Consider the following 26,290-nt stretch of genomic DNA (forward strand, 5'->3'; position numbering starts at 1 on the left):
TGATTTTGAATGTTCTTCAACCTGAATTGTTTTTGGTGTTTTTGCCAAGACTGACCCAGAAAAGTCTAATAGTTGAAAAGCGCTTATATGCATAATAAGAGTGCATTGCATGTTAATTCTTACATGCATATATTTTGGAATCTAATACACTCAGCGCCTACAATCAGAATAATATAATATATTTCCACATTTATGAAAAACCATGTACTTTTCGACTTACACAGTAATTTGATAGGACACTCACCCGAAGATTCAGTACCTTAAAAGTATCTAACCATTTTGATTTCACAGAACCAGATCTAGTTCTAGGGAAGTTCATCACAGGCAGCGAAACGCTCGAAACAATGTTCTGATTGGTTACACATTTACATATGTATTGAATGTTTGAGAGTGGATGGGTGCTGTTGAACAACAAAACTAAATGCCATTTCTGCTGTGGTTGGTTGCAGCCGCGGGGTATCCTAATAGGACCTTAACACACAATTTGTCTCGTCTGGCTTTATGAATCACAGAGCATATATCCAATAGCCTCACATATTTAGTATTTAATGTATATATCCAACACTTCATAGCTTGTCACCCCTTTTTATTTTCATTTTCAAATACCACAACGTAAGTTGAAGTCTCGAGCCTGCTCAACGGATATTATGTCAGCACAAATTGACTTGTTCAACGCACTTTTCAACTAGTCTACCACTTGGTTAGCAAATACCGCTGCTGGTGTATTGTATATAACATTCATCCTAGCGCATCGTGCTCAGATGCCGCTCCTCAGCCAGCCGGCGTTCGATAAAAGCAACAATTTCCGGCGAATAGTAATCCTCTGGTGCACATTCTAGCGCATCGTGCTTATCGGCCTCAGCCCTGGTCAAGCTAATGCAGTTTCCAGTGCTCATCGGCTTTTCACGGTGCCATCTGGTCAGCACCAGCCTGTCGGTCGACCCCGAGACAGCGCTTCTGCCGCGCCAGATTTCCTCCAGCATGTATCCAACATCGTCCACGCTCATCTGCAGCATCGGCCCGCCGGCACTGGCAGGAACCTTGCTTTCGCGCGTGCCCAGCTCGCGCTGCATCCTGGCATATAGTGCGTGTCGGCCCTTGATGGCCAGGGGCTCTGTCGGAAAGCCGGCCAGCTCGGTGAGCACATTGGTGGCCATGGCAATGCCAAAAAGTGCTGGCATGGTGCCAAGCACAGGCACGATGCGCACGCGAAAGTCAGGAAGCACTGAAAAGTCGCCAGGAGCTTCCGTTTGGCTATCGGCCAGCGAAACCAGCTGGACCTTGCCAGGCTTTTCCGTAGAGTAGACCACGGGGATGCCGCTCAAGATACCGCGCGCCTTCAGGCGGCGGCGCACCGCGCGGGACATCGGGTCCTCAAACGTATCGCTGATGTCGGCAATCTGCACTCTAGACGGGTCAGCCTTCATGCCAGCACCCATCGCGCTGATGACCTTGATTTTGTTCGCCTTGCAGTACGCCAGAAGATCGATCTTGGTGTCCATGTTGTCGATGCAGTCCAGCACCATGTCGGGCTGTCCATCCAGGAGCTCTGCCGCGTTGGCTGCGCTAAACAGCGCCACGCGCGCGTCAACGCAGACGTGCGGCGCAATATCGGCAAAGCTCATCCTTAGCGCTTCAACCTTGGAAATTCCGACGTTGGCCCTGGTGGCCGCAGCGTGCCGGTTGAGAGAGCTCAGCGTGACCTGGTCAAAGTCCACCACACGGATGCGTTGCACACCCGACCGCACCAGCATCATGGCCGCCCACGAGCCCACTCCGCCGGCGCCCACAACAACGACAAATCCGCCGCGCACCTTTTCCATGCCCGCGTCGCCCAGGAATGCATAGTGCCGGGCGAGCTGCTCGCGGATCAGCGCCTCCTCGTTGGACGACAGGCTGATCGGAGTCTGCTTGGTCACCTCCGCAGACAACGATTCTTGGCTGGCGGAGTGCAACTCATCGAACTCCTGCATTTCAATCGTGGTTTTCTTGAGGTCGCGCACGCGCTTTTTGCGCTGCACCTGGCGAGTGCCCCACATCACGCTGGCCGTCACCGCGGAAGCCGCCACCGCCGTTGTCACCAGCTGCATGCGGCTGTCGCTGAACACGCGCGAAATCTTGTCGACATAGCCGTCCATGTTGATTTATGTCTCAAGTGCGTCTAGATATTATAAAAGCAGATGCTGAGCCAGTTAATTATTTCGGCTGCGAAACTCACGATTGATTAAATCCATTTGCACGTGCACTGAATTTATGCACCTCGCTAATGGGAAGCGGTGTTCTGACGGATAAATCTGCATCATCGTCTGCTTGCACGAGAATGACGGAGTTTGTAGCCAGAATGAACCCCCACGCCCGATGTTTGCTATTTCTTTTTGGGTGGCGAATCTGCGAATTGGCCTTTTGTTTTTAGAACTGAATTGCCCGCACTACTTTTTATTTTACCCTTCAAAACACCTTTTTACACTCTGCAACAGCAATGCAAATGCTAACGAGATATATTGCTGTTGGCACCATACGCCAACAGCACGCACACAGGGCCGGCTTTAATAGAACCAACTTTGCGGCTGACATGCTGTCTCGAGCCAGTGCATTGCGCGCTCGCAGGCTGCATGTTGAGCGGCTGGAGCCACAGCCGGAGCTTGAAGGCAATTTGCAAAGCAACGAGAAGCTTGCGGTGTTCAAGGCAGGCTTGTTTATGGACAAGGTATTTCCACTGCAGATCTCGTCACTTGACATCCGGCCATACATTATGAGCCGCAATGCCGAAGCCATGAAGAAGAAGGTAGCCGCGCTCATCCCCACACAGCTGCCCCACCAGTTCGCGGTCAGCGACATCGAGCCACACAGTCGGGATGGCGGGAGCATCGTCTATTTTACGTATGTTGCGCCGGAGACGCAGGAGGACGCCAAGCGCCTGGGTACAGAGCTCGTTAGTGCTGTTGATATGCATCTGGGCGCGGGCGGCGGCGGGCGCAACTGGTTTGACTTATCACCCATTCGCTCGCTGCCTGTCAAGGGCGTGCCGTTTTCGGAGGACATTGTGCGGATGCTGCCATCCAAAAGGATCAAGATCGAGTTTGTCGGCCCTGATCTGACCGTCGAGCAGATCTTCCAAGAGTTCCGCCAGTTTGGTCGCATACTAGACATTGAAATGCAGCCGCCCTCAAACAAGGACACGCCGCGTTGGGCTGTTGTGCATTTCACCAAGCTTCGATCGGCGACCAGCGCTCGCAATTGCGTCCACGGCGACATTGTCGGCGCGACTAAGCTGCTGCTGTCGTATGTCAGGGAGCGGCATGAGAATTTCATTGTACAGTGGGTCAAGGATCACCAAAAGTTCATGATCCCTCTGGCCGCCGCCGCCCTGATAGCCGCCATATACGCTGTTTTTGATCCCATTCGTGAGTTCTTTGTCGAGAACAAAACCACGCACCGCTTTGATCTCTCTCGCATCCCCTTGTTTGGCAGCGTGCGCAAGGCTGCTGTGCGCACTATGTTGCACCGCGGTGCATCCACTGGCGCCAACGGCAGCCTTGACCAGGACATGTCGGCGTGGGCAGGGCTTTACGACCAGAAGGAGCGCCTGGTATCAATTCTCAACGAACCCCCAGAGAGCTTTGTTGTGGTCACTGGCCCGCGGGGCTCGGGCAAGACCAAGGTGGTCGAGCAAGCGTCTCAGGGCAAGCAGTACCGCATTGTCATTGATGCCAACAAGCTAGCTTCTCAGCCGAGCGAGCTCGAGCAGATGAGCGTGCTGGCACGCCAGCTCGGCTGGTGGCCTGTGTTCAACTCCATCATTGGAATCACAAACGCCATCGATCTGATGGTTGCTGCGACCACAGGGAGCAAGGCCGGTATTTCAGCCACACCTGAGTCCCAGGTGCGCCGGATTCTCGAGTGTGTGGCCCTTGTCCTCACCAAGATCCGTCATAAGGGCCTTGAAGCGCTGGATGCCGACGAGAAGCGCATGCTGAAGAGACACCAGGACAACAACAGCAGCAGCGACAACAACAAGGACTCAATTAACAACGACAGTGAGTTTACGCCATCCGCAAAGAACTTGCCGCCAAAGGAGATCCCGGTAATCGTGCTGGAAAACTTTATGGACAAGGACCTGCCCTTTTCAAAGATCATTCTGGAGTGGGCAGCGACCGTTGTTGAGGCCGGCCTGGCGCACTGCATTGTCACAACAAGCAACATTAGCGGGTACCACGAGATTCTGCGCGCCCAGCCGCAGCACGCAGCCAGCCTGATATCCCTGGACGACGCCAGCCCCATGGGGGCGGTGACTTTACTCCAGAAGCAGCTGGCTTCTGTGCTGACAGCTTCCTCGTCGGACAGTGGAGAACAGGCCCAGCTATCCAATGTCAAAGATAATGATGTCATTGACGCAGAGTACCAGCGCCGGATGGACATGATCTTGGGCGACCAACTGGCGGCTGCCGCTGGCGTGCTCGGGGGCCGGCTCGAGGACCTACAGCTTTTTGTGCAAAAAGTCAAGGCTGGTGAGAACATCAACTCAGCGCTGGAGGACATTATCCAGCGGTCCATTACCGATATCCGCAAGTACGCCTTTGCCAACGACTCAGAGGTCGGCCAGTGCGAACACACGTGGTCCCCAGAGCAATTCTGGTACGTGCTGTCCGAGCTGGCTCGGAACGAAAGCGTTGAGTACGACCGCATGCGCAACTCGCCCATCTTTGCCGGCAGTGACAACGCGATTCTGGGGCTCGCCGAGGCGCAGCTCATCACGATGGTGTACGACAACGACCGCCCATCGCGCATTCGCCCTGGACGCCCGGTGTTCTACTCGGCGTTTAACCGCATAGTCGAGGACCCTGGCTTCTCCAGTACCATGGGGATTAAGATGAACAAAAAGTTCATCGAGCTGGAGACGGCAAAGATCCGCAAGGCCGAAGAGGAGCTAGCTCTCCTCAATGTGTTCAAGACCAGCGCCGAGTCGTACAATACGCTGACGTCGGGGTTGGCTCTTATTGCAGCGTCGAGGGACTCCTTCGGCGACCATCACAAAGCGCACAAAATGTTGAAGGACAAGGGCAAGAGTGGTTCCAAGAGCAAGGATGCCGACTCCGCCGATGTGATTTGCCCGGAGGCATACATTGCACAGGCGCTTCGTGCGAGCAACTATGGCCTGGCTGCAACAGTAGCGAGTGGTGAGGCTGGAGGCGTTACTGCGCTTACTGCAGGTGGCGCGCGTGACGGCCAGCCACAGACCTTACCACAGTCGCAGTCGTGGCTTGGCTGGCTCTTTGGCCGCACCGGCTCTTCGACAGGTCAAAATGGCGCGCTGTCGATCAACTCTGCAGCGGGTGCCAGCGGCAGTGAGGCCAGAGGTGTAGATGCAGAACAGCAGCCGCTGGTAATGACTGTCATTCCAGGAATCCCCTTTGAGCTGCAGGGCCGAGTGCAGTTCCTTTTGCGGACCATCCACACATCCCAGCAAAAGATCGACAAATGGGACGCTGAGAGCCAGGCCAAGACTCGCTGCCTTTCCAGCCTGTGAGCACGGAGACATTGAGATTTAGCACGATTACATGCATGCAAGACTGTTTCTTTGATACTGCGTAGTCATGGGATTTCTGCGTTTTTTAGCTTTCAATTTAATATGGCAGGAAAGAAATTGGCCGTGCGCAAAAAACAAAAACAGTTTTATGCAAGTTAAATTGCGCCAAACTGTTGTCTGTTCCAACCAGCCAATCGCTATCGTTTGCCACTTTTGAATATTTGAAAAGCGTGCACCTGTCACAAGTATTTCCTTTTCTGGTTGTGGTTGAGCATAATAGTGGCCACGCAAAGAGAATAGAGAAGAGGGACGATGCAGATGGTCTGAACTTGCTTTTTTGAATCCTCTTCACTTCGCTATTTTTTATTTTTATTTTTCCATTCTTTTTTATTTTACGAGCTGGTCTCTAAATTCCAATATTCGGTTCAACACGCTTTCTACAACGCAGTCTATTTTTATTTTTAGCTTGCTATTTATAACAACACAACAACAATACCGCTTGCCGGCGCTCGCCTCGCCCCGCCCGACTTTTATTTGCCACAATTCACTATTAAACTTTTTAACTTTTTCAATTTCTGTTCTTTCCTGCCCGTTTATCTCCCTTTTACGACCCACTTGACACGTTTGTGCACTCCACATATTAACAGCGACAACAATGCCCACCGCAGAAGCGTTTCTGGGCGTCCTCCCATTTAACCTCAAGATCACAGCATCACCAATTCCACGCAATCGAAACCAAAACCAAGGCACTTCGGTAAGTTGAGTGCCATTGAACAGAAATGGCGTAGAATGAAGCCGCTGTAATCACAGCGCATTCAAGAGATGGCGCTACTGCATTTCATTTTGGCATATTTCTGTTACTGTCACTTTGGCTAACACAGACATTTCAAACATTTTTTTGCATATGCTTTTTACCATCTTTGTAGCTCAACGACCGTTTCAGCCGGCTTTTCAAGTACCGCAGTTCGAAAGTAGTCGCCGCAGAGACCAACCAGGAACGCACGCGTGCCGACAGAGTACGTATTTAGTAAATTGGGGGGGCTTTTAATGCAGCCACCTTTCATATATTGTCATTGTCATTGTCACTGTCATTGTTGTTTTGTAATTAGTATTGATTGCACGCACTTTATTATTATTGTGTTGTATTTTGATTTCAGTACCAAAAAAACCTGCAATATTCCTCTTTGTGGTTTGAATGCTATTATTTGCCTATACCCGCTGCAAAGTGATTTTCATTTTCTTTCTGATTATGCTCGTTCGCCACTTCTCGCCCATCTCCCCCACTCTAAATTGAATGCTTTAATTGTTTTTTTTGCGCATTGAAATATTACATGTGCTAATATTTTCTGTCCCTCACCCGACTTCTCGTGCTGCCCGCTAATCCTCTCATCCAATCCAAACATTTGCTTATGTGTAGACATGCATCAGCGAGTATGAAACCCAGTATCTGCAGCAGCGGTCGACAAAAATCATATTGCAAAACGACTTTGTCCTGGCCAAAACGCTGTGCCAGCTTGACGTATCTGGCGACCGTGCCGCCATGATGGCCAGTCACCTGGTATCGTTCCTGCGCGGAAACCCGCAAACAGCCGACCACGTTGAGCGCTTTGTCATGGACGCCTTTGACATGCACCTGAAGAAATACTCGGCACTGACGGTCAACGCGCGAAATGTCTTGCGCGACAACAACTTGGCAACTATGCTTGTCGTGTGCTATTTGCAGCAAAGCTGCCGCAATTACCTCGTTTCAATTTTGCAGCCAGTTATGATGGCCATCGGCCCATTTGTTGAGAGCTGTGAGCTGGATCCCGTACGCCTTCCGCCAGGAGCGGACGGCGGAAGCACGGCGAGGAACTCGTACAACCTTTATTGCGTGTGCAGATCGGTGCTCGATGCCGTGTTCTCTGCGGGGAAGCACGCACCGGTCGAGATGCGCCGCCTGTGTGCCCTTATCCGATCCCGCATTGAGGGTGCCTGGGACACGCAGATGCCAGCCTTGTCAACGCCTGTTTTTGCAACCCGCAAATATGTTCAAAAGCAAAAGGACTCCAAGCTGCCGATTCTAGAGCTTCGCGACTGGGAGACTGAGCTTAAGTCAAATGTGCAGGTCGACATAATGTCTGACATCAAGGCAGCACTGGACGAGTGGCTGGACAATCCTAAGACTGCTGCTGCAATCACCACACAAGTCAACACACAAGCGCACGTGCACTCACAGAAGCAGATGTGGTCTCCGGATATGGCCACTAGTCCCGCATCATCAGGCGGCTCTAAGTCGCATAATAAAGCCAGTGGGAGCCCCTGGACGCCCAGCACCGAGGACATTGGCTTTAATGGGTCGTATCAGTCAATGGTCAACACGGCGTCGTCGCCGTTTTTGAACTTCTTGGAGCCAGGCGCGACATCATCTGCCAGCGGCGGAAAGAATACGAAGATGTCCCAGAGCCGCATCCCGGCAGCCAAAGAGCTTAAGGACTCTTGGCGGCAGACCCAGGCGCAGAGCCCGCGCAAAAACATGAGTCCGTCCATATCAATGCGCCTGAGCAAACACTCTAGCAAGCGCTACAGCGGCTCGTACTTCTCATCCGTAGAGACTGTCATCAGCATGCTCATTTTCGTTCGCTTCTTCATTCCGATATTGACTGCACCGGACGCCTACGGAATAGACGTGAAGATGTCGCCTGCCAATCGCCGCGGTCTGCTCTTATGTGCAAAAGTGCTCGCGGTGCTTTGCAATGGCGTATCATTCGGCATGAAGGAGCCGTACCTCATGCCAATGAATGGCCTGATTCGGGAGTACCGCCCCAAACTCCGCAGCTATTTGCAGGCTATTTCGGCCAGCATCAACCACCCGGCCGAGGACGACGATGAGTGTGACGAGCACGTGTCAGACGACGAATGCAGCGATCGCGACACCGTGACGATCGATGAGCTCGCATCACAGTTTAAGGTTGTCACTGTAGGCGCCAAGATCGCCACCAAGGAGGAGCAGAGGAAGAGCAGAATGTCGTTTTCACGCGCTGCGTATCTTAACAGTGGCTCGCTGACCCCGGACACCCTGGAGAGAGACTTTTTACCCGAGTTGCCTATGCCAATGCCGTCGATTCCCCAGCAGTACCAGGATCAGATTAGACAGCAGCAGCAGGCCAGACAGCAGCAACAGCAGCTACAGCAGAGCTTGGGAACATCAGCACACGCCAGACCACCGGCAACACGATCAACTATCGACCTTCCCACACGCGTGCCCATCTCTTCGCTAGCGCCGGCAGACTCGCTGTTCATGATGGATGCCGTGGCAGTTTCTACGTCGGCGTCTGACTCGCTTGTGGACAACGAAGTAATTGACGAGAGCCTGGTCACGATCGACTTTTTGATCAGCCTGGAAGGGAACTTTACAAAGCTGGAGTCATACGTCAATGAGCACACTTTTTCCATGCTGCCAGCAGAGCATCATCATCTACAGGCTGCGTGTCGCGAGCTCAAGCCCATCGTGCATTATGCAAAGCATCTATCAAAGCCCGGCAAAATGCAGGACACCTTCTCAATCGCCACGACCAGTAACCACAACAGCCAGGACCAGGCGCGGCGACATGACCAGCATCTTGCAGGCAAGAAGAGCCAGGAGGTGTCGCACAGGTTCTCTGAAGACTTTGTCGATTTGGGTCACCGTCGTACGAGCACGATGCCTGGAAAATTTATTTTTGACTAAACTTTATTTTCGACGTGTGGGCTGCAGCTGGGCGGCATGCGTATCGTCCTGACCTTGTCGCATTATGTTTTCCTTTTTTTACATATACTACTACTTTTTTCCTGATTGGTGTTTCATTTTTATGTGTTGGTTTTGACTCAATGCACATATATAATAATACGCAATAACGATGGCTGCACAATGGTCGGACCATTTAAAGTAGAAAAGCATGCATGGTGTCAAACTGGTCCGACTGGTCCCAAAAGCCCCGAGCGTGGTTAGCAACTGACGTTTCGTTAAGATGCAGGCCAGTTTCCGAGTCGAGCCGAACCGAACCATTATCCGGTGGGGCAAAAAATATGGTCACTGATTAGGAAAATTAGCTGGTTGATGGTGGCGGATTTTAATGTAGTAGTCGATCTATGGTGGTCTTTTTATCTCGCTTTTTTGCTTTCCTGAATTCAGCAATTTGTTATTTTTGCTCTTTCACATTTTCTTCGATTTTCTCATTTGAACATTTAAGGTACAGCTCTCTACTAGCTCTTATTTTTCCTGAAAGCAGGTGCGCAGCAGCGGAGTACACGATTCGACGACACGGACAGATTTACCGAATCGCAAACGAAGAGAAAGAATTTTCGCAAACGCTTCAGTCCATACAATTCCGAAAAGCAGCCACTAACAGTATGAATATTTTCCTGCCTTTTGCTTTCAATTTGTTATTGTAAATTCATAGGCAGCTCGCTTCAGTAACCACCAAACAGCTCGATCGACCCCGCCCATTTTCTTGCTTCAAATACGATATACAAACATACCGTGACAATACATACACTTTTTTTACAGTACTCACTAAAAAATGGTAAGCAGCATTACCCCATGTCATACATGCAGCAACGATTCGCTTAGACGATGAGAGTGTAAAATCCAGTCTTTCTGTTTTTTTTCTGGATGCATTACTAACTGATCTGAATAATTGCCTATGTAGTTCCGCTCGTCCTTGGTTCGTTCGATCGCTCGCCCGCTCGCCGCCCGCAGATTTGTTCATGTGAGCGCTGTTCGGCGGTCAGTTGAGCCGATCCCCACCCCTGAGGGATCCGGAGCTGGTGCTGATGTTGCTCCCAAGGTTTCGGCCATCGTTGATAAGGTTGCTGAGCTGACCCTGCTGGAGACCTCTCAGCTTGTCGAGGCGCTCAAGGCCAAATTCAATATCACCGAGGCTGTTCAGGTCGTCAGCGGTGCCGGTTCCCCCGCGGGTGGAGCTGCTGCCGCCGCCCCGGTAGAGGTAGTGTAACTGGTTATGTGATGTGTCTGTGTGGCTTTTTATCTCGGCCGCAACCTGCTGCTAATCCGTTTATTATTTTGCATTATTTATCTTGATAGGAGAAGCCCGTTGAGAAGACTGAGTTCAAGGTCAAGCTGGAGAAGATTGATGCCGCACAAAAGGCCAAGGTCATTCGCGAGATCAAGAACCTTATCCCCGACATGAACCTGGTTGCCGCCAAGAAGTTTGTCGAGAGCGCTCCCAAGGTTATCAAGGAGTCTGCACCCAAGGAGGAGGCCGAGAAGATCAAGCAGGTCCTTGAGGCCCTGGGTGCCACCATTGTGCTCGAGTAAAGTGCAAAAAGTTGGCAGGTGCGTGGCCAAGTCGTTATTATTTATCTTGGTGCCTATTTGCGTTTAAAAATATATTTAAATTTTCACTTGTGAAGTAAAGCTTTTTCTTATTCTGTTCATTGACCTTGGGCAGAGTTCCGTTTTGAGTTGCGGGTGTCTATGCGCCAAGTACATTTTATGTGGGCTTGGGCGTATTCGAAAAAGCAAAAATAAAATATTAGCTTCAACTGATATAGGCATGCAAGAAGCATCACCTTTTGGTGGACTGATGGTCTGTCTGATCAAATTTCTTAATTTAACTGTAAAAAAGCACCAGCCGATTGTTTGTCCAAAAAAATGCTTGGTGGCCATGTCTCCTCTGGCAGCAACAACAACAGCAACAACAGCGAATGCACGCTTTTTTATAGCATTGACGTGGCAGCCATTTGATCAACCAAAAAAATATGTGACACTGTAAGCCAAAGTTTTAGCAAAACACTCTTTTTTTCAGCCATATTATCTATTTACCAACTTATATTTTCTTGTCTTGTTCAGTTTTACTTATTTCTTTTCGGGACTTTGACGCAAAACATAAAAATGACACACAGGTTTAACTTGCTCGTGCTGCTTGCACTTGCAATGCAGGCTAAGAAAGCTTGCGGCAGCGAGGCAGTGACGAATGAAGCGTTGACGAATGAGCCAGTCTCTATTGAGCCCAAGGTCAAGCTTCCCGAGTTCACGCCCTACGCCGTGTCCAACGCAGCCATATGGGAGCAGTTTGGTGCCGGGTCCGACTCGCTCTGGCAGCGGAGCCACGCTACAAAGGAGGGCGAGGATAAGGCGCGGTATGACGGCGAATGGGCCATTGAGGACGTGACAGAGCTGGCCGGCGTGTCTGGTGACAAAGCACTCGTTGTCAAGAGCGCGGCTCACCACCACGCAATCTCAGCAAAGCTCGAGAAGCCGTTCGACCCGGCGCAGGGCGGTCTGGTGTTCCAATACGAGGTCAAGCTGCAGCAGGAGCTGGGGTGCGGTGGCGCGTACACCAAGCTTTTGACAGCACCGATGAGCGGCGAGTTCAGCGACGCCACCCCCTACACGCTGATGTTTGGGCCTGACAAATGCGGCGAGAGCAAGGTGCACCTGATTTTCCGGCATCGCAGTCCCGTCACCGGTGAGTATACGGAGCACCATCTGGATCAGCCGCCGACGCCGCCCATCGACGGACTGTCCCACGTATACACGCTGGCCATCCACACGAACAACAGCTTCACCGTGTCCATCGATGGCACAGAGCGCCGTGCAGGCTCTCTGCTGGCTGACTTTGTGCCGCCAGTTAACCCGCCCAAGGAGATTGCCGACCCGGACGACAAGAAGCCAGAGGACTGGGAGGACGACGAGCAGATCACCGACCCCGACGCCACGCAGCCGGAGGACTGGGACGAGGATGCACCGCTAATGATTCCTGATGACAACGCGACGATCCCGGAGGGGTGGTTGGTTGATGAGCCGCTGCTGGTCGACGACCCCAAGGCGCAAAAGCCCGAGGACTGGGAAGACGAGGAGGACGGCGACTGGGCCGCACCGCAGGTCCCCAATCCGCGCTGTGCTGACGTGCCTGGGTGCGGGGCCTGGGAGCGTCCGCTGATGCGCAACCCCGCGTTTGTCGGCAAGTGGCACGCGCCGCTTATTGGCAACCCGCGCTACAAGGGCCAGTGGGCGCCGCGCCGGATTGCCAACCCCAAGTACTTTGATGACCAGGATCTGTACAGGCTCAGCAAAATCGACGCCGTTGGATTCGAGCTGTGGACCATGCAGGCCGGGATCACCTTTGACAACATTTACTTGGGCAACAGCGCAGAGACCGCCGCGCGCATTGTTGACGACGTGTGGAAGCCCAAGCACGACTCCGAGCTTGCTGTGAGCGAGGCCTTGCGCCCTAAGGCGCCTCCAAAGGCCAAGCCGAGCGTGGGCCAGACGCTCGGGCTCTTCAGGGAGCGCCTGGAGGAGATCTTTGACAATATTCTTGGGTTCTATGCGGCATTTCAGAGCATTGGGCTCGTCAGCGCGCTTCAGCAGGAGCGCAGCGGGGCCTTTGCAATAGCGATGGTTGTTGGCGCACTGGGCTGGCTGGGCTGGAACGCGCTTGTCATCATTCGCTTCTTCCTTGGCTTGCTGATTCCGGCATCTGCCGCCACCCCCGCCGCCAGCGCCGCAGACAAGACAGCCGCTAAGGCTCATGCTGATGAAAGTGAGGACGCGCCAGGCGCCGAGGTGTCTGGCAGCACCAGTGCCACAGCGAAGGGCGGCGCGGCTGTCAAGCGCAAATAGAAAAATCCGATAGCTTTAAATCTCCTCTCATTCCAATCGGAAGCCGCGACGTGTCCGTAAAATGCGGGTGCCGATCAAGATCTGCTGAGTTGATTTTTTACTTTTCCTGCTGCGGCTATTGTGATGTCAGAAGCCACGCCGGAGCAACATGCAGCTTTAAACGTGCAATCTATCATTTCACGCCTGTCCGCGGTGTTTGCAAATCTGCCATTTTCGTTTCTGCAGTTTTTGAATTCTTCTCAATTTATAACATTTAGCTTTCTTTATTACATCCTCACATCCTTTTATTTTTGTCTTGGCTTTTTATTTTTACTCTGCCGCAACAGCAAATATATCGGTTTTGGAATTTTACAGATGGGAGGAGAAAACAGCAAGCTGGCCTTTAGGAAATGCGTGTTTCGTCTGGCTGAGCAGCGGGTACGTTGGATGAGAAGTTTTGTTGAACTGGTTACATACTACATGTTGTGTTACGCAGTTTGGCTTGTTATTTTGTTGTTTGGTTGCGCTGCGCAGAAATCTGGCTAGAGCAATTTTTTTGACATTTCTTTGCTAAATTATAACCACTCCTTGTTTTTTATGCATTTCAAAACATAGAGCCTACCAGACAACGCAGAAGATGCTTGGAGTCCAGTAAGTATAAGCGTTGGGCTTTCTTTAACATTACCATACCAGGCCTCGTTCGACCTAGCGACAGCACTTCTTACTAAAAACGACAAGCTATTTTTTGTGTTTTGTTTTTACTTTTTAGTTTTGGATTTTGCCTGATGGCCCGCACGACGTCTTTTCGCTGGTGACACCAGCAGATATCCGGCGAATCCGCGACACCGCGCAGGAGAACTATATAAAGCTGATCGACAAGGTGTTTGATCGGCTGCTGGTGCTAAAGGCGTCAAAAGACCTGGCGAAGAATCCGACCAGCACAAAGCAGCTTCTAAATTGCATACGCATCCTGACGCGTCTGGTTCCGTTTGTGTACGAGGCCTGCCCCGATGGAAGCTCGACAGAGGACATAATACTGTGGACACAACGACCGCGACCAGGCAGCGGCGCTGACTATATGCTTGGGCGGCAGCTAGTTTCTGCGGTGGTCGACTTGCTGTTTACATCTGGGTTTACAGTTCCGCCAGCAACGGTTGGGGAGGACGCAGTCGTGCGCTACACTATCTGGGAGAACGGTATCGGCCAGACGGCATCGCTGGGATCGTCCAAGGAGCACATAGCCAATCGCATCGAGGTTCTCCGCCTGCTTCTAGTTTTGTGCTCAAAGACCATGTACGTGCCTGCCGCCCGGTCCACCGCGCTGCCAAACAGGGCGCTGCACGCAGTCGCATACAATTCAAACAAGCGCATGGTGCTCTGCCTGCTCTGCAGCCTCATCAATACGTCGCTACGGGATCGTGTGCAGGGCTGGGCGATTCCATATCGCAGCTCGACCGCGTTGGATCCCAGCGACGAGCTCTCGCTACACGCATTTCAGACTCTCTTCATTTTGCTCGACTACCAGACACCGGCTAACAAGGCAGGCGACGAGGACGCAGACTCTGCAGAGCACTCAGCCGACGCCGACGCCGACGCCGACGCCGACGCCGACGCCAATGCCAACACACCATCGATGATTCTGGTGACGGGAACAGCCACTGGTGCACAAAACCTATTCCGCGTGTTCATTGCCAAGCTCCATCGCACGCAGGAATTCGACTATCTCATCAGCAGCATTATCCGTCTTTTGGATGAGGCGATGCGCGCCAACATGTCCATCATGGCCTCAGTCACCAAGCAGTCGACGCGGCACGCAATGCCACAGGAGGCGTGCATTCTGCTCTGGATTCTGCTCGAGAACAACAGTCCGTTGAAGAACTACATTGTGGACCACAACAACTCGCTCAAGCTGTTTTCCGTGTTGCTTTACTTTATGCTTAACGGATACAGCGATCCGTCCCAGGCAGGAATGGTGCGCACAATATCGCACATCCTACATTACTTGTCCGAGGACAGCCGCTTTGCAACTCGCCTGATGCAGCCGTTCGACCAGTCCATATTGCCCGGCAACATGCGCATTGCCGATGCCTCGTTGACGCATGCTGACTTTATGATCAACACCGTGTTCACCCTGCTCAGCGCGTCCAAGCCCTACCTGGTGCCTGTGTATTCGAATCTCTTGTTGTTGGTGCGCAATGTGTCTCCATACTTGACCCAGGTCAGCCAGACAACAGCGGAAAAGTTCATATCGCTGTTTGACATTATCTCGTCGCCAGCGTTCATAATTACCGAGCCATATCACATCAGGTGGCTGATCTACCTGATAGAAGTGTTTGACTACGTCGTCCACTATCGCGCAGCAGACAATCCATGCTTGATGTATACCATGGTCAAGGCGCGCTCGTGCTTTACTCGGCTGCGCTCTTTCGACCTGGACAAGGCCAAGGCCGAGCTAGCTATGTTGCGCGAGAAGAAGGGCAAGGCTGACTCGGCCCGTACAATTGGCAGGGCGCAGTCTCACGTGGCTATTGCGTCCATTTCTAGTGATCTGCCGGACGACGTCTCGTCTAGGCTTTCCTCGATCTCATTGACCACCGAGACTACCGATTCTGCCAGGCCACCCAGAAGCATTGACGGAGCTGCGAGCCCGACGGTGTCAAGTAAGGCGCGCGGAAAGCGTCCAGACAATGTCCAAGCACCAGGCTCGAACCCCAGCGAGCACGAGCAGTCGAGTGCGTTAGAATCTCCCACAGCACAAGTGGACAAGGGAAAGGGAAAGGGCAAAAGCCACGCTGCGGGCAAGGGCAAGTCTGTCAATGCTGCTCCGGGCCAGAAGCAGTTTCAGCCCTCAGTTGAGTGGGTGTTCTCATGGCTGCCTGATCTCCCGCTGGACCCGATCATCGGGGTGCTCGATACGCTTGCTGCGCACATTGACAGGATTTCCGAGGAGGTCCAGCGTAACGCTGATGCTGCGGCAGTAGCAGCGGCAGCAGAAGCCGCAGATGTGGCCGCTATGCAGCAGCCCGAATCTGCGGCTTCTCGAGGCGATGTCAAGGCCGACGCCCTGCATCAGCCGCAATCTCCCACCAGACAATCAGCCGACAGCACCCACATCGATTCGGGCTCTGTGTTTGCTATGGAGGCGGTTGATTCAACATCAGCCATCATTCACTGGCTGAGCTCCGACGCCATGATACAGGCGCTGCCGGATCTTGAGGATTCTATGCCCGAAATTCGGCCGAGGCTACAGGGACTCAGTCCTGCTATGATCGTGTGGTTCAGGAGTCTTCTGTGGAGTCTCATCTATGGCTCTGGGATGAAGCCATTCGGCATATGGAAAAACACACATGTTCGTTTGTTTGTTGTCAAACACTCTGCCTAGGGTTTGTGTTGGCATCAGTGCCATTGACGTTTCTCTTTGCTTGGGTTTTTTGTTGGTTTAATAGATGTTATAAATATTTGAACATCAAAACCATGGGACAGAAAAATAATGAGTGAGAATGTTATGCTGTCTGGGAGCAAATGTGGTCTGAGTAAGACGCGCTCAACACAGTAATTGGGGCTCTGTAAAAGCAAGTGGAGGATATCTGATGCTTAGAGATGTTAAAAGCACAACTGTTTCTAATCTCAAATCGCGCTCCCATTTTATTTCTGTCCTTTATTTACAATTATATAATTCTTATTGCTATTATTAAAATGTTTGTTCGCGCATCACTCATTATGCTTGCACTTGTTGCTGCGTTTTACGCAGCAGCTGCAGGTCCCGTAGACTCTGCTGCACTCCTGGTGGACCCAGCTGCAGCTCCAGCGGACCCAGTGGTACTCCCAGTGGACCCCGTTGGGCCCACTTGCAGCGCAGTCGTTGTCAATAAGTCTATATGCCTAGAGCCGGCCAAGTGCTACGTGCAGTCGACCATGATGCCGTGCAATCCTCATACACTGTGTGCACAAATGCTGCGTCCAATGGTAGTCTGCGCATGGACTTGCGGGGAAAAAGCACCGCAGGGATTCAAAAAATGGTGCAGGCAAATCAGTGATAAAGTCTGCAACTGCGAGATTGTGTGCGAAATGGACGGGCCTTGCAAGGCAGAAGGTGTCGCACCAGAGTAGCACGCCCATTTTTCAGGGGGTTTAGGCAACCCTTTTTTGTAGCATAGGGATGTATGTGTGTTGCTGATAGTTTGGCGGTTTGAATGAAAAATAAAGTCACGAGTAACTAATACAATACCTTTTCGGAAATATTGATAGAAAATTGAGTTTTAAATATAAAATGCAATTTGAATATCAGCTGGGTGGCGTTATTTTTGCATTTGATCTATTTTATCGGTGTCGTGGTACTAAACAAAAGCTTTTGATTGGATGTACTTTTAGGTGAATAATTGTTTTTTAGAAAGTTGAGATAAAGTGCAATTCTCAGAAATAATTGTAGCTTGTACAAATATCCCGAATCGTAGCGATTTTTGCTGTCAGAACAAGCGAGTGTATTTGGGATGGTGTATGTATTGACAAATGGAGGTGCATGCTGTACCAAAAACGCGGACAGTGTGTGGATATTTTGTTATACAATATAAAACTATTAGTCAAAATGTTGACAAATAAGCAGGATACATAAAGGCTAAAGATACTGCGCATCCATATCTTTCGATGAATTAAATATTTGACGTTTTATTTGTTTTGTTTTTGGAGAACAAAAAAGTTCAGATAAAATATTGAAAATAAAAAATATAAGCGCGGAATGTTATTTTTCATCCCGGCCCACATACGGCAGTGTGAATCATTGTTGACTAGTGATCGTCAACAATGACCTGCTCGTTGATGGACTCAAGGGTGGCCATGAGCCGAGCATTGTTCAGGCGGCGCTCATGCTCGGCCTCCAGCTGACCGTACAGCATGTAAAGGGCGCGCTCGTTGCACTCAGGGGTGCCCTTGATGGTGAACAGACGGTCGCCGCCCTCGCTCTCGGTGACCTTGGCGATGGAGATGCGCGAGCCCGAGAGGCGGCGAATCTCAGAGATACGGGCGCCGTTCTTGCCGATGATGCAGCCGACCATGTCGCAAGGGATGGCGATCTGCTGGGTGCGCGTGTTGGCCATCAGCGCAGCGGGGTCGATGCCGCGCTGGGCCTGGACGCTGACGGACTGCGAGCGCAGGCGCGCGCTCGACACGGCGGCGACGTTGGGCACGTAGCTGGGAGGCGTGATGGCGCCGGAGCCGGTCTCGCGCGACTGCGGAAAGGCCATCGTGGGGCGCGGCGGCATGGGCATCGACGACAAAAAGTCGGGGGCAACCTGCGCCGATGCCCGGGTCACCGACACGGTGTGCGAGCGGTGGCGGCTCAGCGAGGCATATGCATTGCCCGAGTGGGTCGGCGACGCGGTGGTGCGGTCAGAGTCGGCGTGCGTAAAGTCGACGGACGCGCGTAAGTTGTTGACGTAGGGGTTGGACGTCGAAGTCACGGTGGGCACACGTGTGGCAGGGTTGTACAACACGGTGCCGACGCCGCGCTCCCAGTCGTCGATCAGGCACTTGCCGATCTCCTCGATGGCCACACGGATGCCCTCGACGCTGCCGTGCACTTCGACGACGCGCTCGGTTGACTGCGGCAGCATCTCCTTGGTGGCCACCAGCCGCGCGCCCGACGTGTCCTGGATATGCTTGATCTTGAGGCCTTGGCGGCCAATGATCGTGCCCATCAGGTTGTGCGAGATCAGGATCCGCACGACGGTCTGCATCGGCGGCGGCGTCGCCAGCTGCATGCCCAGCTGCGTGCTGACGGCCATCGGGTTCTCCACCAGCGTCTGGGCCACAAGCTGATACGCATTGGCCACATCGCTGAGGAAGCCCGTCACCGACAGCACACGGTCGTGCACGCCCGGAACCACCTTGGACACGCCGGCCTTGACATTGGCGGCCTCGCGCAAGTCAGCAACGTTCTTGCCGCCCTTGCCAATGATGACGCCGGCCTCCTTGGTCGACACGAGGGCGCGCAGTGTCAGCTGGGTATCCTGAACTGACGGCGCATCAACTGTCCGCGACAGGTCGGCGATCGATGAGTTGGCGCTGTCATGCTCCGAGGCGCTGAGCGCCGGCTCGGGGAACTGCACACGGTGCATGTTGCCGAATCCGTTGGTGTACTGAGACATTGTCGATATCTATGGACGCAATTAGAAACAGATAAAACAGGTAATAAACGAGTTAGTATTTTTGTCGGATCTTTCGTCTCGGCATGCGTGGCGCCACGCAGAGGCAGCAGCAGCAGAAGTTATGACACGAAATATGGAAGGGCAAAAAAGCCAGTGGCAACGGTAGCAGCAACGGTTGAGGGGATTCAAATCCCCTCCTTAACCCCACGTCCTGCACGTCCCTTAGCAATTTGTTTGCTCTGCCGGCTGCCAGGAAAGGAGAGCATGTGGGCGCAGAGAAGAAAATGCAGCTACACACACAAACACGCAGCACTTGCGCACAACACAAGGGATAACAAAAAAACAAGCTATACACGTACCTTTTCTATATAAACGTGAGTTGGTCAGAGGGCGATGGGAAGAAGGCGAGCTATGCAAAAAAGAATAGGGCAGGGCAGGGCAGAGGTAGGTTGGGTGTTGTTTGATGTAAAGTTGAAATAATCCAAATTCCGGTTCAGATGTGCTGTACAAAAAAGTTGCCGACAAGCAGGAAGCGAAACGGAGGATGCGCGTGAGAGCGAGTGGTGCTGTGGGCGTATAAGTGAGCGAAATTGGTAGAGGCGGCGGAGGTGAGACGGCGGGACTCTAAGTGAGATGAGTTGAGAAATATAAAAAATATAAAAAAAGCAGATAGAATGAGGCAGCAGAAAAAAGTTATGAATTTAGGTGAAGAAACAATAAAGGAAAAGAGACGGCAGCGAGTATGGCGAAATATATAGAAACTCGAGTGGAAAATATAGAGCGTGAGGAGGAGGGAGCGGGCGGGCAGGCAGGCAGGCAGCAGGTACTCAAAGAGGATTATAAAGATGGAAAGTGTGAATAAAAAGAAAAAGAAAACGGGCCAGCCAGCCTTTGGATTTCTTGTCGCTTCCCTTGTGCAAAAGCGTGGAAAAACCTCCTTTGAAAAAAAGATAAAAAGGCTGCTTGCTCCGCAAAGACAAGCGTGCGTGCGCTCTTATTACTGCTGTCCTCCTTTACCCGCCGATTGTATTCAGCAGCCAGAGCCAAGAGCAAAACCTGGTCTCTGGCCTGGGCAGCAGAGTTGACGCTTTGAAAAAAAGCAACCGCTCGTTTGTGATTGGTTTGGCGTTGGTAGTGTGTCAGGTGATTGTTTTGGCTGGACCTGGTCTCAGTGTCCTGCAGCCTGCAGCCTGCGGTCTGTGGACTTTGGTGGAGCTGAAATGGCAGCCGAAGATCTCTGTGGGTTCCGCTTGCTGTTGCCGCTCTCAATATGAGTCTCCCCATCGCGCTCGTAATGACGAGTCGCTTGTTTTTCTGCAGCCCCCCCCTCCCTTCTTTTTTGTTTCCTTGTGTTCGCGTGCTCCACTAATTTTTCTCTAAACCGCAAAGTCGATTGTTATTTTATATTCAACAGCACATCAAATAAACAAACAAAATACGTCCCCCCACTCTGCACCAACCCACTCAACGCCGGCGCCGACCTGAATTCAATGTTCACAGACACCTACGAGCTGGCGTGCTTCGTGCCGTCGCGCCTGGACGGCCGCGCCCTCGAGACTCTGATCACACTGACCAGCAGCCGGCCCTATGGGTCCTACCGCAGCACCAGCGGTCCAAACAGCACCAGCAGTCTCGGCGCCAGTAGCAGTAGCAGCAATAGCAATAGCACCAGCACGCCCGACTCTGAGCGGGCCATCATTTTCCTTCACCCGTACGCGCCGCTGGGTGGCCAGTTCAGGAACAACATCATATATGAGGTTAACACCCGGCTGGGCCGCCGCGGGTCGCTATCCATTGCATTCAACCTGCGCGGCGCCGGGCGCTCCGAAGGCCGCACATCGTGGACAGGCCTCTCGGAGCAAGAGGACCTGCGCTCGATTCTCGACATGGTCAAGAGCCAGCGTCTGGTCCTCCACGACGCGCGCCACCCACCCGCCGAGCGCCGATCACTGCTGCTGCAGATGCAGGCGCGCGGCCACATAGACGCAGCCGTCGATATCGACCAGCTGGACGCCGTGCCCCTTCCGCGCATAACCAACACGCTGCTGTGCGGCTACAGCTACGGGTCCATGATAGCCGCCGCCATTGGGCCCGCCGAGTACCCGCAGCTGGGCGTTGACTACGTCTACATCAGCTTTCCATACAGCGTCATCTGGGCGCTTGCAATGAGCAAGCGCTCGCTGTATCTGCAGCGCATCGCCGAGACTGTCTCTGCAGCTGCGGCTGCCTTTGCGGCGGGCGCCAAGGGCAAGCACATCGCACGCACGCTGTTTGTCGCCGGCACGTCCGACACATACACGTCAATCTCGTCGTACAACAAGTGGTGGGAGCAGCTGGCCGCAAAGGCACTGCAGGCGGTGCAGGCCGCTGATGACGCGGTAGACGCAGCGGACGCCAAGCGCGCCGTGGGTCAGGCGCTGACGCTGGTGCGCGCGCAGAACGCCGACCATAGCTGGCTCCGGCGTGAGGGCGAAGTGACGGACTCCATAGAGAGCTGGTGGTGGGCGCGGCACCAAAGCCCGTGATCTCAGCATCGTTTCCAGAGTTTTTCAGGCCGCGCCATTCCACACACACTCATTTTCCCTTTTCAAGTTTCCAGCTCTGGAGTTTAAATATATTGCCACAGCGGCTCCTGCACATCCCCTTCACCACGGCCGGCACCAACGGCAACGGCAGCGGCAGCGGCCGCGGCAAATGCGTTGGCATAGAACCGCACGCCCTCGACGCTCTCGTCGCGGCAGAGCGCGCCGGCCCGCTCGCAGAGCCACAGCCGCTCCTCGGCCAGCGTCAGCGCGCAGTCCTCGATGGCCGCCAGGTCGCTGGCCGTGAGCGGCCCAAAGCTCGCTATGTACGCGCCGACGCGGCTGATGATCAGCGCGTCGCTGGCTGAGCTCGCGTCCTCGAGCACCAGCAGCCCGCTCGGGTACTCGCGCAGCCGCAGCGGCAGCCGCAGGGCCTCGAACTTTTCACAAGCCTGCACAAAGTCTGACGGGTAGACCAGCGAGAACTCGCGCGCGCGGTTGTACAGGCAGTAGGCGTCGACGAGCGCCACGGTTCCGCCGCACTGCGACACGTAGTTCTCAAGGTAGTCGCAGAGCTCGCGTGCAAGCTCGTCGTGGAAGACTGCGCCGGCCGTGTCTCTGGTCACCGGGCTGTCGATGCCCAGGTCCAGCAGGTACTGGCGGAATGCGTCGACACGCTCGGCGTTGTCCTCGTCGCTCTCGGCAGCGTCCTTGCGGTGCAGCTTGCTGGCTGCGGGCGAGTTGAGCTGTGTGGCAATGTGCTCAGCCATGCTCACAATCTCGTTGGCCTTTGCTGTCAGCGCATCAAGGTCGGAGAACGCCGATCTGAGGGTCACGTCGCGAGCCTGCTGTGTCTCGTGCGCTGTGTTGACTATGGTCGAGATGCCGCCTGTTGTCGGCCGCCGCTCGCGCGCGAGCAGTGGACTATTCGCTGCTGCTGCTGCTGACTGCTGCTGGCCCTGCAGGGGTGCTGGCGGTACTGTGTGCTCGCCAAACGAGTCAGTGCCAACCAGCTCCCACGGGGAGTTGTCCACAGCCCCCTTGAGAGCCGCGTAAAAGGCCGATGCGCCACCAGCACGGAACGACAGCTTGATGAGGCTGATTGCGTCGTTGCTATCCCTGCCCGAATTCGCCTGTTCCTGTGTGCGCAGCCGCTGGTACTCCGTAGACTTAGGAGCCGCATTGGTTTGGTCCGCGACCGCCTCGTCGGGTTTTGACAGCCCAGTGTCGCACATCTCACACCGAACCATGCTCTCGTGGTTGTCAAATGTGCACACAGGACAGCGCAGGGGCTGCCGCTTGGCACCGCTGGAATTTACAGGCCGTGTATCAGCAGCGACATTGCATGTGTCTGTGGATTCGTAGTTGCCCTGGTGTGGGACGCCACACAGCGTGCATTTGATGCCGCCCCTGTTGATCTGGTCGCAGATGTTGCATTTCCACCCGATAGGCCCGGCACCAGAGCCGGGTCTCGCCTGGCCATACATATTGGCGATTCCAGTTGTTTCGAGCAAAGTCGTGCCCTGTGCGCCATTCTGTCTGTTGTACCCACTGGTGCTACTGCCCTCTGCTGGCTGGACGTCTCTGTCGCCCCCATTCGTAGGCTTGGGCTTGAGATAGAGGCATATTTTGGCGGATGTGTAGAGGAAGCCACCGTGCAAGGTGCATCTATGGATTGCCTGGAGGTCCAGGGCCAGTGATCGCTCGTGCGGGAGCTGCTGGTCGACATAGACCAGCCGCTGTGTAGTGAGATACATTGTGCCGCAGTCGTGCTCCTCGTCACGCTCCAAGCCCTGGTACAGCCCAACCTTGTTCTGGATGCACAGGATTTTCTCGCTGCTACCGAGCAATGGTCGCTGCGTTGGTGCTAGCTCTACTGGGTCCATTCTGTTCTGAAAATGCGCAAATGTAAGAGTGAATTGGAAAAAAAAAATCAGACGAAAAACAGTGAACAAAGGACCCAGACAGGGTGTGGGGTCGGTTCTCGGTGCTTCAGGCTCTGCTCTGGCAGGCCTATGCATGTATTATGCCCGTCTACGTGAAAATCACACCGTGTCAAATCTTCCAAAAAAAAGTTCATGGAAAGCGCCCACGTGAGGTGCAGCTGAGCTTCAACATTCAAAAAAAGCGACGAAACGACAAAGCGGCGAGATGACTCTGCCAAATTTCAGACACTTTGTTTGGCCACAATTATTTTCTGTCTTTGCTGGCCAGGCGGCCGCGGCGAAACAGCATCGTCGCATATTTATTTCTCTTTCTGGAATGCAAGCCAAGCGGCGGACCCAATAGGCGCAATCATACGCCAGCCAGCAGCCAACAGTCAACACGAATGCCATTTTTATGAGTTTTTTTTACCCCACCCATGAATTGTGTTTGGCCAAAGACGGGTCTTTTATGACAATTTTTTTTTGCATTGTCGATTTTTTAAATCCTCTCGCTTCTCAGAGTTTCTTCTTTATCAACTTTAATTTTTACTAGGACTATCAAAGATCCACAACCATATTAATTCTTCCTTTTTGCACTTCTCTCTTATCGCTGCGCCTTTGTCTCGTCTGGCTGCGGCTCCAAAATTTTTACCAACTCTAAAACGTATTTTTTACGGTGATCCCACTTCTTCACACTTTGCTACTAGTTACCGCGCCTGTGCGCGCACGCATACACACAATCACACTCACTCACACAAACAAATACGCATTATTAGCGTTTTATTACTTATTGTCTGAATGAGCTTTCACTACGACTCAGCGCAGTGGAACGGCGAAAGCTCCTTTTCGGTTGCGGCCGGTCAGAACGACACAGCGGCAGCAGAGCCCCGCGAAATGTATTCTCCGGGGCTGGATGGCAAGCGACAAAGAGTGTCACGCGCATGCGACAGGTGCAGGCGAAAGAAGGTAAAGTGCGATGGCAAGCGGCCCATATGCACACATTGCGAGGCCATCAATGGCTCGTGCACGTACCTCGATGCGACAAAGAAGCGCGGCCCGCCAAAGGGCTACATTGATGTTATCGAGAACCGGTTGCACAAGGTTGAGGAGCTGCTCTGTGCACTTATTATGACCGACTCTGCTGCTGCGCGGTTTGTGCTTGATGATCTGCAGTCCTCCAATGCCAATGAGAGTGCTGTGGTCAGCGACGCCCATGGGAGGCTATTTGGCAGATTTACTATGGCCGAGCTGGGTGCTAGGGCCAGCCAGCCTCGAACGCAAGCACCGCTGGTTTTGTCGGAAAGCGAACGGCAATCGGCGCCAACGCCGGTACCCGCACCAGTGTCCACCGTGGCAGATCAATCTGACACTGGTACTGCTTGGGCGGATTCGGGTGCTGCATTGGACATGTCTGCCGATGCCTCTACTCGGATGCATGAGCAGGCATACTCAGCTCATGGCGGCAACAACAGTGACGGCGACGACAATGGTAACGGTAATAGCAACGACGACAACAACAACAATAACGATGATGAGGGCAGTCTCGACAACATAGCCAAGCTGGAAAAACGGGTCGGCCATTTGACTTTGGATCAGTCAGGGTCTTTGCGGTACCTGGGGAACAGCAGTGGATGGTACTTGATCAACCGCAGCTTGATGTCGTCGGAAGCCAGCCCGCGCTTGACCAAGGGCGTGGACGGCGCCATTCGGTGGCCACCCATATCCACCTATTCAGCCCGCGAGAACGAGCCCGCCAACGCGTCTTCAATCACCACAAGTAACAGTGGCAGCAGCATCAGCAGCCCTCGCACAGAAACAAGCCCAGACTTCGTCACGCCTGTTTCGGCCAATGCCGCGGCTTGGGTCCCTGTCGGTGGTAGCTACGAGGCGCTGGCCACAGCAACAGCCAGGGCCACAGCCACAGCCTCTGCATCTGCACACGCTAATCCGCGATCCGTCAGCAACGATAGCCCGCAGAGCCAGCAGCTTGGGGTGGTTCCAGTGCCGCGGAACATGCCGCCATGCGGAAAGCCTCCCATGCCGGACGACGAGGAGAAGGGTATTTTGCTGTCGCTGTACTTCCGCTACGTTCACCCGGGCTTCCCAATCCTGTATAAGTCGCACTTTTTGAAGCAAGCCTTCGACAAGAAGAATTCCCAGTCTCCTGCTCTCATGTCGGCGGTCTACGCGGCAGCGTCAACTTACAAGATCCGCGAAGTGGTTGGCAAGGCTGATCTGGCGCGCGCACGCATACAAATGGTGGTGCATTTCCAGCGCGCAAAACTGTACTTGGATGAGCAGTACACATACAACAACACGCCGACCATTTTGACCCTTCTGCTTATGTCGGTATACGAGCAGGGCACCATGTCGACGCGGAGCTGGCTCTACTCGGGAATGGCTGTCCGCAAGGCCTACGACTTGGGTATTCATCGCGATGTGGGCGTGGCCAAGAACAATGTCATGGCCGTCGTGTCGTCGGTTGAAGCCGAGATCCGCCAGCGCGCATGGTGGGGGTGCTACATCATGGACATTATGGTCAGCGCGACGCTCGGCCGCCCGACTACTATTCGCGACTTTACGTT

General features: G+C 53.3%; 11 protein-coding genes across 11 annotated transcripts; 8 read left to right on the forward strand and 3 right to left on the reverse strand.

Annotated features, from left to right (window-relative positions):
- Positions 1-289: 289 nt before the first annotated feature.
- Positions 290-2,260, reverse strand: BX661DRAFT_178286 (uncharacterized protein). Its single transcript, XM_051534870.1, has one exon. The coding sequence runs from the start codon at positions 2,136-2,138 to the stop codon at positions 744-746; it is 1,395 nt and encodes a 464-aa protein (XP_051393762.1). The 5' UTR covers positions 2,139-2,260; the 3' UTR covers positions 290-743.
- An 84-nt stretch (positions 2,261-2,344) lies between these two features.
- On the forward strand, positions 2,345-5,871 carry BX661DRAFT_178287 (RNA12 protein-domain-containing protein). The gene has a single exon (XM_051534871.1). It carries the CDS (start codon positions 2,480-2,482, stop codon positions 5,525-5,527), a length of 3,048 nt encoding a protein of 1,015 aa, XP_051393763.1. The 5' UTR covers positions 2,345-2,479; the 3' UTR covers positions 5,528-5,871.
- BX661DRAFT_178289 (uncharacterized protein) lies at positions 5,872-9,659 on the forward strand. The gene is made up of 3 exons (XM_051534872.1): positions 5,872-6,281; positions 6,454-6,543; positions 6,945-9,659. Exons 1-3 carry the CDS (start codon positions 6,183-6,185, stop codon positions 9,234-9,236), a joined length of 2,481 nt encoding a protein of 826 aa, XP_051393764.1. The 5' UTR covers positions 5,872-6,182; the 3' UTR covers positions 9,237-9,659.
- Positions 9,660-10,979, forward strand: BX661DRAFT_178292 (ClpS-like protein). The gene is made up of 4 exons (XM_051534873.1): positions 9,660-9,738; positions 9,949-10,071; positions 10,198-10,494; positions 10,593-10,979. The coding sequence occupies exons 2-4, from the start codon at positions 10,069-10,071 to the stop codon at positions 10,824-10,826; spliced, it is 534 nt and encodes a 177-aa protein (XP_051393765.1). The 5' UTR covers positions 9,660-9,738; positions 9,949-10,068; the 3' UTR covers positions 10,827-10,979.
- Positions 10,980-11,272: 293 nt separating this feature from the next.
- BX661DRAFT_178294 (Calreticulin family-domain-containing protein) lies at positions 11,273-13,362 on the forward strand. Its single transcript, XM_051534874.1, has one exon. The coding sequence runs from the start codon at positions 11,403-11,405 to the stop codon at positions 13,134-13,136; it is 1,734 nt and encodes a 577-aa protein (XP_051393766.1). The 5' UTR covers positions 11,273-11,402; the 3' UTR covers positions 13,137-13,362.
- Positions 13,363-16,579, forward strand: BX661DRAFT_178295 (high-temperature-induced dauer-formation protein-domain-containing protein). The gene is made up of 3 exons (XM_051534875.1): positions 13,363-13,553; positions 13,731-13,766; positions 13,885-16,579. The coding sequence occupies exons 1-3, from the start codon at positions 13,491-13,493 to the stop codon at positions 16,495-16,497; spliced, it is 2,712 nt and encodes a 903-aa protein (XP_051393767.1). The 5' UTR covers positions 13,363-13,490; the 3' UTR covers positions 16,498-16,579.
- Positions 16,580-16,858: 279 nt separating this feature from the next.
- Positions 16,859-19,228, reverse strand: BX661DRAFT_196586 (uncharacterized protein; the record flags this gene model as incomplete). The annotated part of the gene is made up of 3 exons (XM_051538057.1): positions 16,859-16,997; positions 17,030-17,097; positions 17,915-19,228. 3 exons carry the CDS (start codon positions 19,226-19,228, stop codon positions 16,859-16,861), a joined length of 1,521 nt encoding a protein of 506 aa, XP_051393768.1.
- Positions 19,229-20,580: 1,352 nt separating this feature from the next.
- BX661DRAFT_178299 (uncharacterized protein) lies at positions 20,581-21,942 on the forward strand. Its single transcript, XM_051534876.1, has one exon. The coding sequence runs from the start codon at positions 20,749-20,751 to the stop codon at positions 21,781-21,783; it is 1,035 nt and encodes a 344-aa protein (XP_051393769.1). The 5' UTR covers positions 20,581-20,748; the 3' UTR covers positions 21,784-21,942.
- An 8-nt stretch (positions 21,943-21,950) lies between these two features.
- On the reverse strand, positions 21,951-23,666 carry BX661DRAFT_132391 (EAP30/Vps36 family-domain-containing protein; the record flags this gene model as incomplete). The annotated part of the gene is made up of 2 exons (XM_051532595.1): positions 21,951-22,730; positions 22,791-23,666. Coding segments are annotated over 2 exons (1,656 nt in total), but the record flags the coding sequence as incomplete, so codon positions are not given.
- A 960-nt stretch (positions 23,667-24,626) lies between these two features.
- On the forward strand, positions 24,627-24,812 carry BX661DRAFT_134055 (uncharacterized protein; the record flags this gene model as incomplete). Its single annotated transcript, XM_051532632.1, has 1 exon — positions 24,627-24,812. A coding segment is annotated over one exon (186 nt), but the record flags the coding sequence as incomplete, so codon positions are not given.
- A 906-nt stretch (positions 24,813-25,718) lies between these two features.
- On the forward strand, positions 25,719-26,279 carry BX661DRAFT_140910 (transcription factor domain-containing protein; the record flags this gene model as incomplete). Its single annotated transcript, XM_051532867.1, has 1 exon — positions 25,719-26,279. A coding segment is annotated over one exon (561 nt), but the record flags the coding sequence as incomplete, so codon positions are not given.
- Positions 26,280-26,290: the final 11 nt, after the last annotated feature.

Source organism: Kickxella alabastrina, assembly GCF_025024165.1.
Source record: "Kickxella alabastrina strain RSA 675 chromosome Unknown BX661scaffold_4, whole genome shotgun sequence".
NCBI lineage: Eukaryota > Fungi > Kickxellomycota > Kickxellomycetes > Kickxellales > Kickxellaceae > Kickxella > Kickxella alabastrina.

What these genes read in the sequence shown, in the direction of transcription:
- BX661DRAFT_178289 (XM_051534872.1), top strand. Translation starts at nt 6,183, where the DNA reads ATGCCCACCGCAGAAGCGTTTCTGGGCGTCCTCCCATTTAACCTCAAG. An exon ending in ACCAAAACCAAGGCACTTCG is followed by an intron (nt 6,282 to 6,453) that starts GTAAGTTGAGTG and finishes CCATCTTTGTAG; the next exon opens with CTCAACGACCGTTTCAGCCG. An exon ending in AACGCACGCGTGCCGACAGA is followed by an intron (nt 6,544 to 6,944) that starts GTACGTATTTAG and finishes GCTTATGTGTAG; the next exon opens with ACATGCATCAGCGAGTATGA.
- BX661DRAFT_178299 (XM_051534876.1), top strand. Translation starts at nt 20,749, where the DNA reads ATGTTCACAGACACCTACGAGCTGGCGTGCTTCGTGCCGTCGCGCCTG.
- BX661DRAFT_178287 (XM_051534871.1), top strand. Translation starts at nt 2,480, where the DNA reads ATGCAAATGCTAACGAGATATATTGCTGTTGGCACCATACGCCAACAG.
- BX661DRAFT_178286 (XM_051534870.1), bottom strand. Translation starts at nt 2,138, where the DNA reads ATGGACGGCTATGTCGACAAGATTTCGCGCGTGTTCAGCGACAGCCGC.
- BX661DRAFT_178292 (XM_051534873.1), top strand. An exon ending in CTGCCGCCGCCCCGGTAGAG is followed by an intron (nt 10,495 to 10,592) that starts GTAGTGTAACTG and finishes TTATCTTGATAG; the next exon opens with GAGAAGCCCGTTGAGAAGAC.
- BX661DRAFT_178294 (XM_051534874.1), top strand. Translation starts at nt 11,403, where the DNA reads ATGACACACAGGTTTAACTTGCTCGTGCTGCTTGCACTTGCAATGCAG.
- BX661DRAFT_178295 (XM_051534875.1), top strand. Translation starts at nt 13,491, where the DNA reads ATGGGAGGAGAAAACAGCAAGCTGGCCTTTAGGAAATGCGTGTTTCGT. An exon ending in TTCGTCTGGCTGAGCAGCGG is followed by an intron (nt 13,554 to 13,730) that starts GTACGTTGGATG and finishes TTCAAAACATAG; the next exon opens with AGCCTACCAGACAACGCAGA. An exon ending in CAGAAGATGCTTGGAGTCCA is followed by an intron (nt 13,767 to 13,884) that starts GTAAGTATAAGC and finishes TTTACTTTTTAG; the next exon opens with TTTTGGATTTTGCCTGATGG.